This window comes from Microtus ochrogaster, unplaced genomic scaffold (assembly GCF_000317375.1).
Source record: "Microtus ochrogaster isolate Prairie Vole_2 unplaced genomic scaffold, MicOch1.0 UNK110, whole genome shotgun sequence".
NCBI classification, from domain to species: Eukaryota; Metazoa; Chordata; class Mammalia; order Rodentia; family Cricetidae; genus Microtus; species Microtus ochrogaster.
Genome location: NW_004949208.1, coordinates 341,952 through 353,014, shown reverse-complemented (window position 1 = coordinate 353,014; position 11,063 = coordinate 341,952). Strand labels below are relative to the sequence as shown.

The window sequence follows — 11,063 nt, the reverse complement described above, 5'->3', positions numbered from 1 at the left end:
TATGTATATATATATATATATATATATATATATATATATATATATCCAACTAGGGTTATGTATTGGGAAGAGATCGTGAATCTGTGTTTTTCTTCTGTAGCTGGTTATATTAAAAGAATAAAAACCCCAAGTAAGTATTACATCATTTAACAGATTTGGGGAAGTGCTCCTTGGCATTAAGAATGGGTTCCCAGGTTGGGGCAGGTGTTGGGCGGAGCTGTGTCTGGGTGAACGGGAAGTGTGAGGGAATGTTGATCCAAAGGTCGTCTGATAAGATCGTGGCTGGAAGCACCTTCAGGAGCTCACTCTGACTCTGAAACACCGCTCTGTAGACCAGGTTGGGCTTTGCCCTTGTATAGACCTGGCAGGAAGGATGGGTCACAGGGGCAGGGCTAGCAGGGTGGTAGTCTGGGGAGGAAAGGGTGAAGCTGGAAAGGACTTGCCTGTCTGAGGGTCCTGGGGCACACTGAGGTGGAGCCATGTTGAAAATGTGGGAGACAGTGATTACAGAAGAAAGGACGGAACTCACTGCATGCTCAGCTGGGCAGTTGCCTTAGGCGGAGTTTGGTGGAGGATCAGGAGGCATGGGACAGGCAGAACAGACGGGAACTCAGAGAGTGAAAGCCAGGAGGGCAAACCCTCTCTGGCCTCAGAGGTTGAAGACAAGTACCAGAGGAACCTGGAGGAGTCACCCTTCAGGTCATGGCTAAAAGGTCACCTCATCAGGTAGACTGTCCATCCATCTACAACAGCATCCTCATTTCCACCAAGACTGTTTCTCTGCCATCTTGCCTTACCTCAAGCTGCCTACCAATGTCTTGTTTGCTTGCTTAGATGTTGATTTCCTGAATGCAGGAACCTTGCGTTCTTGTTTATTTCCGTATGCATGGCCTCTCATGTGCTCCTTTGCTGACTGACTGACTGACTGACTGAATCGCACTGGGAGCAGCAGAGAGGTGGTAGCGGGGGACCCACAGGGCTGGTATTTCTATCTGAGAGACTCTGAAGAGAGTGGTATGTGGCCTGATACCTCTGAGGACCCTTGGGAGGCATGACGGACGATACAGTTATGTATTTGGATCTGGTAACAAGCGATTTTCTGGTGACCTTAGCAGGAATGGAGGATGTGTTGAGCAATGGGGTGGTAGGTAGTTCAGTGTTCACTCATTGGTCTGATTCTGAGGAGGGCCCAGGAGGGTGTTTGCAGGCAGAGCTGACCCCAGGGACCGGAAGAAGCCTTGGAGGTCTGGCAGGTGGGTGTGCCTTAGAGCCCTCCTCCCTCAGAGAGCAATTCTTTCCCACTCTGCCCAGGTGCCACTCTCTACCACACCCTGTTTTATTCTTTCAGTCCCTCACTATCTACTGTTCATATCTGATATGTCGTAGCTTGCTTTCTGTTGCTGTGATAAGCGGTATGACCAAAAGTAAGTTGGAGGTTTTATTCCAGCTTACAGGTTATAGCCCATCATTGAGGGAAGCCAAGGCAGGAGTTCCAGGCAAGAACTGAAGCAGAGACCTTGGGGGACGCTATGTACTAGTTTGCGTTCCATGGCTTGCTCAGCTGGCTTTTCCGAGGACCACGGTCCAGGGGTGGCACTGCCTACATTCATTAATTAAGAAAATGCCCCACAGACATGCCCACAGGCTAATCCAATGGAGGTAATTCCTCCACTGAGGCTCCCTCTTCTGAGATGGCTTCAGCTTGTGTCCACTTGACAAAGAGCTAAGCCACACAGCTACCTATTCGTTCGCGGCTCCTTCCTCGTCTTGCGTAAGCGCGTGGGGCCAGGTTCAGAGCAGGCCCTTCATACCTGTCTAGAAATGAATGTGTCAGTCATCCCCCTTTGGATGTGGTCTTCAGCCACTAACGTAGCATTTTAATGGGACTCTTGTTGATTCACTTCCCTGCCAGGGCTTGTGTGCTGTGGATGGCTGTGCTGGTGGGGGTAGAGTATCCCTCCAGCCCGCCTGCCCTCCCTCCCTCCCGCCCTCCCTTCGTCCCTTCCTTCCTTCCAGATTTATTTCATTTTATGTCTATGAGTGTTTTGCTTACAGTTGTGTATGTACACCACATGCATACCTGGTACCTACAGAGGTCAAAAGAGAGCATCAGATCTCCTAGAACTAGAGTTACAGATGGCTATGAGCCATCATGTAAGCCAATCCCAGGTCCTCCACAAATACTCTTCCCCACTGAGCCATCTCTCCAGCCCCACTCTTTACCTTTGTGGTTTTAAACAAAGCACTTCCTTTCTCTTAGCTTTAGTCTCTAAATCTGAACATTGGGAATGGTAGTAAGAGCTAATGAAGACATGGAGTATCATAGGCATGGTGTTGAAAAGCCTGTAATCCAGCCAGTGGTGGTGGTGGCACACACCTTTAATCCCAGCACTCAGGAGGCAGAGGCAGGTGGATCTCTGCATTCTAAGACAGCCAGGGCTGCACAGAGAAACCCTGTCTTGAAAGCCAAAAACCAAAACAAAAACCAAACAAAAGCTTGTGAGCTCATCTCTTTGGGGCTGGGGACAGGGGGGGGGAAGATCTTGAAAGTTCAAGGTTAACCTGGTCAGGATAACTGAGACCTCTTAAAAAACAAATACAATCAGGTGTGGTGGAGCAAATCTCTAATCCTAGCACTTGAGAGAGGCAGGCAGATCTCTGAATTTGAGGCTGTCTTGGTCTACATAGTGAGAACCTATCTCAAACAAAACAAAATATACCCAAAGGATGGTGAGGGACACTATAAAAGCACTGACTTCTGTATATGTATGACATGGCTGTTAAAATCAGAACATGATTTGGACACACACAACAACAACAAATGAAAACCAAACAGAATACCATGAAGAAAGTGGGAACAGGCTTAGTTGGGAAGAAGGTCAAACAGGTGTGTGTGTGGGTGAATAAGAGAAGGTAATGGGGGATGGGATATGATCACAATGCATTATATAATAGTAAGAAACTGTCGGAAATAGAAGAAAAGAAAATAAAAAATGAATAACCCCGTGAGTAGGGGTGGGGACCCAAACAAATAAAACACTCAGTGCTGTGCATGGCAGGCTTTAGGCAGCTGTGTTGGATGCTGGTCTAATGGTGCAATAATCTGTCCGGGTAACACCCTGTCCCTCATCATTTCCTGTCCAGCAGACTTCCCGAGATGACATTTGCACTGGTCTGGGACACCAAGAGCCCACCTAGGGTGGTTTCTGGTGTCAGAGCTCTAGGTGGTACCTTCTCTAGGGTTATTAGAGTGACAGTGAGCCTGAGCTTGTTTACTGTTGAGGACTGAGTGGCAAAAGTCACCTGTGCAAGACTGACGGAATATGTTCCCCACAGAACCCTGACTTGGACTCAGAGGCACTGCTGGCCTTGCCCCTGTCCCAACTAGGACTGAAGTTACACAGTGGGGAGCTGTCCCCGGAGGCTGTGCTCTTCACCTACCTGGGAAAGGTAAGCCCTAGGCTAGCCCCTGCCTTCTTTGCACAGGCTGTGGGGAAAACCTGGCCTGGGTTGTCCTGCTCCGGATCATGGTAGAATCTCAGTGTCAGGAGCTACCAGGGAGGGAAGGAGCCAGCGTGGTGTGTGTGTGGACACTGAGCATGTTGTCTTAGCTTGAAACCTGGCTTCCAGCCCAGATTTCCCTCTCTCCCGCCTCCACCTCATTGGCCACCAAGTCTGTTCTGTTCCTTTCTGTCTCTCTCCACCCTCCCCCTTAGCCACCTTGCTGTTCACTGCTCTCTTCCCTTTGTGAGCTGCGGCAGCAGCAGCAGCAGCAGCAGCAGCAGTAGCAGCAGCAGCAGCAGCAGCAGCAGCAGCAGCAGCAGCAGCAGCAGCAGCAGCCTCGGGGAAGGTGCCCTTTTAGTTCAGAAGGCCTTGGGGGTCCAGATCTTCATCCCTAGCAGTGCAGGCGGTGGAGACTGGAGACTATGAGCTCGGGGTCTGCCTTGCTTTGCACCGGTTCCCTTTCCTTGGGATTTCCCCCCTCTGTTTGCACCTCCCAGGTCATGGATTCCATGCTGCCCAGCAAGCCCTCCCCTGCCCTTGCCCTGCTGGGTGCTCCCTCTCCCTGTCTACTCACAGGCAGGGCTCGACTTTTCCCCTCTCCAGGCTCTCCATGGGTAATCCCTGTGGATAGGGATTGTTCTTTAATTCTTTAAAGACTTTAAAGTATGTGTATCCGTGTGTGTGAGGGAGAATGTGCATGTGTGCAGATGTTCTTGGAGGCCAAAGAGGGTGTCGGGTGGCATGGAATGTGAATTACAGGTGGCTGTGAGCCTCTTGGCGTGAGTGCTGGAACCTAAGCTAGGGTTCTCTGGAAGAAGAGCAAGTTCTCTCCCACGAAGTCATCTCTTGAGCCCCGACAGAAAGTGTCTTATTTGCTGGTAATCCTTAGCGCCACATGCATTCTCTTTCCTTTAAGAAGTGCTCAGGGAATATATGTAAGAGAAAAAGAGGAAGACAGACTATATACATCCTGATGCGTTCTGAGTGTGTTGTGTCTGTGAGCGTGACCCTGAGTAGGTGAGTATCAGTGTCAGAGCTGAGGTGGGGGATGATAGTGTTTGAAGGGACAGCATCCAAGTGGGCGGGAGAAAGTAGGCCAGTGTCACTGACAGACACCAGGCCTCAGCCCAGGCTGTCACTCTTCCTTACCAAGCCCTCGGTGGCCCTTGCACTTCCAGTTTACAACTGAGCTTTTTTGTTGTGCGTAGGCTCCTCCCTTCCTGCCTTGTGTGGCCCGGTGACTGATGGCTGCGGTTGTGCGGTTGTGCGTGTGACCACACAACTTACTCTTTTCTCTGGTTGTCTCCCAGGAGCAGGAGAGGTCACTCTGTGTCTCCCTTCTCTACCCCTGGGACCCTAGGCCTGTGACTTGAAGGTCTAGATGGTCTGCTGTCAATTTGTCATTGTTTTGGGCCTAACCCTTATTTCTTTACTGAGGTCAATCATCTGTGGGACTCAAGAGTCCCAGGGGAAAAGGGAAGCTCGACTTGGCCCAGTGTGAGCCTGCCACAGGGCAGAGGATGGAGTGCCAGGGTCTAGTCTAGCTCGACTGATTCCCAGCATAACCTGATGTGGAGGTCTGCTCGTGTCTGCCTCCCGTCTATCTCCCTGGGCAGAGATAGAACTTGCAATTATGGGAGCAGCGGCCACTGGTCTTCTAGCTCATTCTCCGCTGAGTGCCTCTGAGGACAGCATCCCACTCCCTAGCCTGGCCTGGCCCCGCGTCTCGTTCTCTAAGAGAGCCTGGGTGAAGCAGGGTGGGTACTGGGCCGGAGGTCATCCTCTGTGCTGCTGCCTCTGAGCCGTGTTTCTGGTTACCCTTTCCCTTGTAGGAAGTGTAGAAGGGGGGAAACGTTAAAGAGAGGAGCTGCCTTTCCTCTGCTTTGTGTCCATTTCCCTTTCCCTAGGCCTGGGAAGTGAACAAGGGGACCAACTGTGTGACCTCCTATCTGACTGACTGTGAGACTCAGCTATCCCAGGCCCCACGACAGGGCCTGCTCTATGGCATCCCTGTGAGCCTCAAGGAATGCTTCAGCTACAAGGTACACCCTCCCTGGTGTCAGCCTTCCGTACTTCCTCTGCTCTGTATCCAGCTCTGGGGGCTTAAAGGATGCCTCAGGTCCAGAGACCTCTGAGGCCTGGGCTGGCCAGTGTGCTGGTGGTGGGGGTGTCCCTGAGCTGCTGAAGGGTCCTGTCTCCACCATGGTGTCTTCTTTATACCCATCTCTCCCCGAAGGGCCAAGACTCCACGCTGGGCTTGAGTCTGAATGAGGGGGTGCCATCGGAGGGTGACAGTGTGGTGGTGCAGGTGCTGAAGCTGCAGGGCGCCGTGCCCTTTGTGCACACCAATGTCCCCCAGTCCATGTTAAGGTTGGTCCTTAGGAGCTGGGTGAAGTGCGAGTAGACAGAGGAGAGTTGTCGACGTGGCCTGAGCTAACTCTCTGCTGCTTCCTCCAGTTTTGACTGCAGTAACCCACTCTTTGGTCAGACTCTGAACCCATGGAAGTCCTCCAAGAGCCCAGGTGGTTCCTCGGGAGGCGAGGGGGCTCTCATTGGATCTGGGGGCTCCCCTCTGGGCTTAGGCACGGATATTGGAGGCAGCATCCGTTTCCCTTCTTCCTTTTGCGGCATCTGTGGCCTCAAGCCTACCGGGAACCGCCTCAGGTACGGTGGGCACTGACCTTTCAAACCCCCTCATGCATGCATGACCCAGGAGTGATTTACTAGCCAGTATTTGTAAGGGTGCGGGAGGAGTTGAATATCACTGGCTGTGCATGGTTTCTCTGCCAGTGCTGGGGGTTCAGAGCTGGGGCATGGGCTTGGGTGAGGATAGAGTGGCCGCTGCTTGTTTCCAACATCTTGTGTTTCTGACCAGCAAGAGTGGCCTGAAGGGCTGTGTCTATGGACAGACAGCAGGTGAGTGGGGCCTGGGACACTCTTGGAGCCCTGTAGGGTGGGGGGGGGGCAGGGGCTCATCTTGATCTGCCTTCACCCACGTTTTGCCTGTGGGCAATATCTGATTGCCAGGCTAATTCCCACTGTCCCTTCTCGCTCTTACTCGTTAGCCGTAGGCCAGTCCTTACTCAGACCCAGAGCTCTTCCCTTCCTTTCCCTTCCCTACAGTGCAGCTTTCTGTTGGCCCCATGGCCCGAGATGTGGAAAGCCTGGCATTATGCCTGAAAGCCCTCCTGTGTGAGGACCTGTTCCGCTTGGACCCCACCGTTCCCCCCTTGCCCTTCAGAGAGGAGGTGAGCGGGGGTGGGGGTGGAGGTGGGAGGTGGGCAAGGGAAGTGAACTCTAGAACCCAGCCGGTGTGGGAAGGATTGACTGGAAAACCCTCTCCTGTGGCAAGGGTAGGCCTGGGGCAGCTGCTACTCCACATTTAGCCACCAGGTGGTGCCCGTGCCTGCGTTTGGAACCTCTGGGGTTTTAGCCTGTGTGGCTGAGGACCATTAGTTGGGTTCAGAGACTCCTCAGAAAGAAACTGGACCTGGGTTGGATTTGCTCTTAGGAAATAGCAGCGTTTCTTGCAGTATTCCTGCCCCTATCCCCAGTAAATAGGCTCCGTGGCAAGTAGGCTGAATGAGCTGAGAGCCGTGTGAAGTGTCGTCTTCCCAAATATTGATCAGAAGGGACTGAACAGCTTAACTCCCTGAAGCTGGGGAGCCCGCTTCTTAGTGCCTGAAGAGGGAAGGGCAGGGTGGGGCCTGCCTAGGTGGATCTTTCAATCTGGAGTTGGGCTAGATGTGATAGTTAGGGATGGGGCTGGGGAAGGGGGATACAGAAAGAGGAGGAGCTTGAGTGAGAGACCCAGAGTCTTGGTGAGCTGGGGAGAAGCAGGGAACCAGGAGAACCGTGGAGGTTGTCTGTATTTGTGTACAGAGCTTTTGGGGGTGGTCACAATGGAGGCATGCAGACACAAGCAGTGTGTCATGTCTACTGTGGGATGCAAGCTCCACTTCCAGCAGTCCAGCCTTTCTTTCTCCCATGCTGGCCTCTGCCCTGTCTCTGTGAAGCTGCCTTGAAGAGGCCGTCGGTACTTTTAGGAGTTGGGTGGGTGGGAAGGACAGTGTGGCTTTTCTTTCTTAGCAGACAGATTCAGACAGCTCTCGCCTGAACCCCTTCTGAGAGGGGAGGGGAGAGGTGGGAGGCCCCTGTCTGGAGGTCTGGACTAGTTCTCACAGGAGCGAGGGCAGCTAACAGAACTTCAGCTCAGAGTTCAGGATGCATGGGCTTCAGTCTTTGGGTAGCCCTAGTTCCCTCTTAGGATTCTGAGAACCCTCGTTCCTGCTCTGAGTCACCATGAAGGCATCTTGTGAAAGGGTTAGAAGTGAAGGGGTTTGGTGGTACTGAAGGGGAAAACATGTTAGGGGTATTCAGCTTGTAACGTAGCTGCGGTTGACTGAGAGACCTGTCTCTAAGCATCCTGCGTGGGCCATTCTCTTCGCTCAGGCTTATCTCTGACGTCTGCTTCTAGGTCTACAGAAGCTCTAGACCCCTGCGGGTGGGCTACTATGAAACTGACAACTATACCATGCCTAGCCCAGCCATGAGGAGGGCCGTGCTGGAGACCAAGCGGAGTCTCGAGGCTGCTGGCCACACGGTATGGCATCTCCTCTCCTCCGGGGGAGCCTTCCTGATACCCATGGACCTCCCAGGCCCCTTCATTCCCTGTTATTTAGCCATCTGGGACGAGAGTTTTGGCTCTCTGAGACCAGTGCAAAGATGGCCGAGGTGGGAGGACCGGGACGAGTAGTGGATGGAGGGCTTAGCCTGTGCTGGGCGATGTCTGAGCGACGATGTCTGGGACTGTGGGCCAGTGGGTTTTGGTTGATTATCCTGAGACAGCTTCATGTGTGGCTCCAGTCTTCTCCTGATGTCATGGGTCAGTAAGGCTGACTTTGTGATCATGTGGCACAGATCGTCCACATGGCCCCTGGGGTAGCATATGAGTTACGGGAACCGAAGGCTGTAATATACCCTTCAATCCCTGCAGCTGGTCCCCTTCTTGCCAAACAACATACCCTACGCTCTGGAGGTCCTGTCCGCAGGTGGGCTGTTCAGTGACGGTGGCCACACTTTCCTCCAGAACTTGTGAGTGCTGTTGGGCTTCAGGATGTAGGGTGGAATCAGAACCATGTGCAGAGAGGCTGGGCTCAGTGGTTAGGAGCGCGGGACGTTCTTCCAGATGATCCAGATTCAATTCCCAGCACTCACGTGGCAGCTCACTTCTGTCTGTAACTCCAGTTCCAGGGCATCTGGTGCCCTTTCCTGGCCTCTGCAGGCACCAGGCACACACAGTGCACAGATATACATGCGGGCAAACACTTAGATGCATAAAATAATACAATAAATTAAAAACATGTGCAAACCCAGGGCGAGCAGCTGGGCCCCGTTGACCATCCCCAGGACAGGCCTTTGCAGCACACATGGAAGATCTGGGCTTCTGGGCAGGGACCTTGCTGTCCTAGCTGTGCAAGTTGAGCCTGTAGGTAACTCACTAGAGACTATGGAAGGGTAACAGTGTAACGGGAGGCTTTTTTTTTTTTTTTTTTTTTTTTTGTTTTTTCGAGACAGGGTTTCTCTGTGGTTTTGGAGCCTGTCCTGGAACTAGCTCTTGTAGACCAGGCTGGTCTCGAACTCACAAAGGTCCGCCCGCCTGCCTCTGCCTCCCAAGTGTTGGGATTAAGGGCATGTGCCACTACACCGCCCAACCTTCCCTGCTGTTTGTTAAGGAAAGGGGTTGAGAATGGGCACCAACCTTTCCTGAGCCAATTCTTTCTTTTCAACCCTCAATTTCCCTTTTTCTGAGTTGGGCGTGTGGAACAGACTCACTTAAGAGGCTTGCCAGAGAGCAGTTCCTGCCAGCTGTTTGCAGAGGCCTGAGACAGGTACCTCCTGGAGACATTATGACTGAGCTGGCCAAGGCAACAAACCTGCTCCTTGGTCTCACTGTAGCTCAGCTTGGGCCCTGCAGCCTTGCTCAGTCCACGGCTCAGCCTGTCGTATGTCACTATGCCAGCTAACCCCCCCCCATCAACTTCCCAGCAGCTAAATATTGCCGAGGCATCAGTAGAAAGGTACTGCCTCTCAATCCAGCCGAGAATGAGATATTCCTAGGTTTCTTCGAGCTTTTGAACCAGACGAGGAAAAGCTTCCTGGGCAGCCTGTCATGTAGCCCCATTTCTAAATGTAGGCTGGCATCAGTGCTAAACAGAAAATGCCTAAGGAGACATTTCCCTCAGTCCTTGGTGACCCTAGGGCTGCCTCCTGGTCCCTACTAGGGGTGGGTAGCCCAGCGAGCCGCAGAAACAGTGTGCGTTGGAAAGAGGTCAAGTAAACGACTAAATACCACAGGAGCTGGGTGAGGCAGGAGGTGGGTAGGGCCACTGAGTCCACAGGACTGCAGTCATCAGGGAGGGAGGAGGGGAGGGGGAGCGGAGCACCTTACCTAGGCCTTTTGTCTTCCAGCAAAGGCGACTTTGTGGATCCCTGCTTGGGGGACCTGATCCTAATTCTGAAGATACCCGTGTGGTTGAAAACACTGCTGAGCTTCCTGCTGAAGCCTCTGGTGAGAGCTCCAGGCATCCAAGGATGCAGCCTCTGGGCCTCCATCCTATGATGTTCGTGGCCTCTAGGTGTGGCCAGGCATGGCCTCATCTCTCCCCTGACTGTTCTCTTCCCCGTCCCTCGGTCTTTAGCAAACTTGTTTGTCAAAAGGGGTGTGACCCGGACCTGGGAGGTGGGAGGACATGGAAGAGGTGGCATAGAGGACCAGTCACTGACCCTGTGTCTGTTCTGGTACAGTTTCCTCGACTGGCAACCTTTCTCAAGAGCATGCAGCCTCGGTGAGAACTTTTCCTATACCCTGATGCCTACCCCTGTGTTTCCCCAGCTGGTCTTGTCTGCATCCAGGTGGTTTTGACTGGAAAGCCTCTGGGGGGAATAAGTCCTAAAGTTGAGGTGTCTAGGCAGAGAGCTCGACTTGGGGCCATCGCGGTGGGGGGCCCTGATCCTGTCTTAGGAGGGTTCTGGATCCTCAGGAGGACAAGGGCCCGAGTGCAGAGCAGGACAGGCTAGATAGACGGAAGCATAGGGAAACAGACCAGAAAGGTTAGCCCGAGCTGGGGTGGTCTGGGGACTGTGGGTACCAGGGGAAAACGGGAAAGGCTTTTAGGAATCTGAACTGACCTGTCCTGGACCTGGTCCTGCCCACTCCTTGGTGGCTGGGTCTTCAAAATCAGGACATGAGCCAGCTCGTTTCCAGTATGACATCTCTGGACTTACTCCTCTCACCTCTAGGTATTGAGGACCTTTGATAGCCCTACCCTCTCTTGTAGGCCAAGGGTCATGAGGAATCAGGTCTGGTCTAGTGCTGTCTTGGCTGTGAAGTCATTAAACCATCCAGCTGTAGCCCTTGAAATCCTGGATATTTCTATCTAGACAGCAGGGCCTTGATTTTCTCTCTCAGAGATCCCCTGGGGTTGAGTGAGATCTAGAAGGGGTGAGAGCAGGGCATATGATGTTGATGCTGATGCTGATATGATGTTGATGCTGAT

At 52.8% G+C, this 11,063-nt stretch overlaps 1 protein-coding gene across 1 annotated transcript in view; it reads left to right on the top strand.

The window, feature by feature from the left end:
- The window catches only part of Faah (fatty acid amide hydrolase), a 20,209-nt gene that overhangs the window by 6,547 nt on the left and 2,599 nt on the right, over positions 1-11,063 (top strand). Inside the window, exons 2-11 of the mRNA XM_005371484.2 lie at positions 3,337-3,450; positions 5,412-5,546; positions 5,741-5,874; positions 5,962-6,168; positions 6,380-6,420; positions 6,628-6,752; positions 7,982-8,107; positions 8,501-8,598; positions 9,976-10,075; positions 10,312-10,352. Of these exons, the coding sequence (XP_005371541.1) occupies positions 3,337-3,450; positions 5,412-5,546; positions 5,741-5,874; positions 5,962-6,168; positions 6,380-6,420; positions 6,628-6,752; positions 7,982-8,107; positions 8,501-8,598; positions 9,976-10,075; positions 10,312-10,352 (1,121 nt within the window). The remainder of the gene's footprint in view (positions 1-3,336; positions 3,451-5,411; positions 5,547-5,740; positions 5,875-5,961; positions 6,169-6,379; positions 6,421-6,627; positions 6,753-7,981; positions 8,108-8,500; positions 8,599-9,975; positions 10,076-10,311; positions 10,353-11,063) is intronic.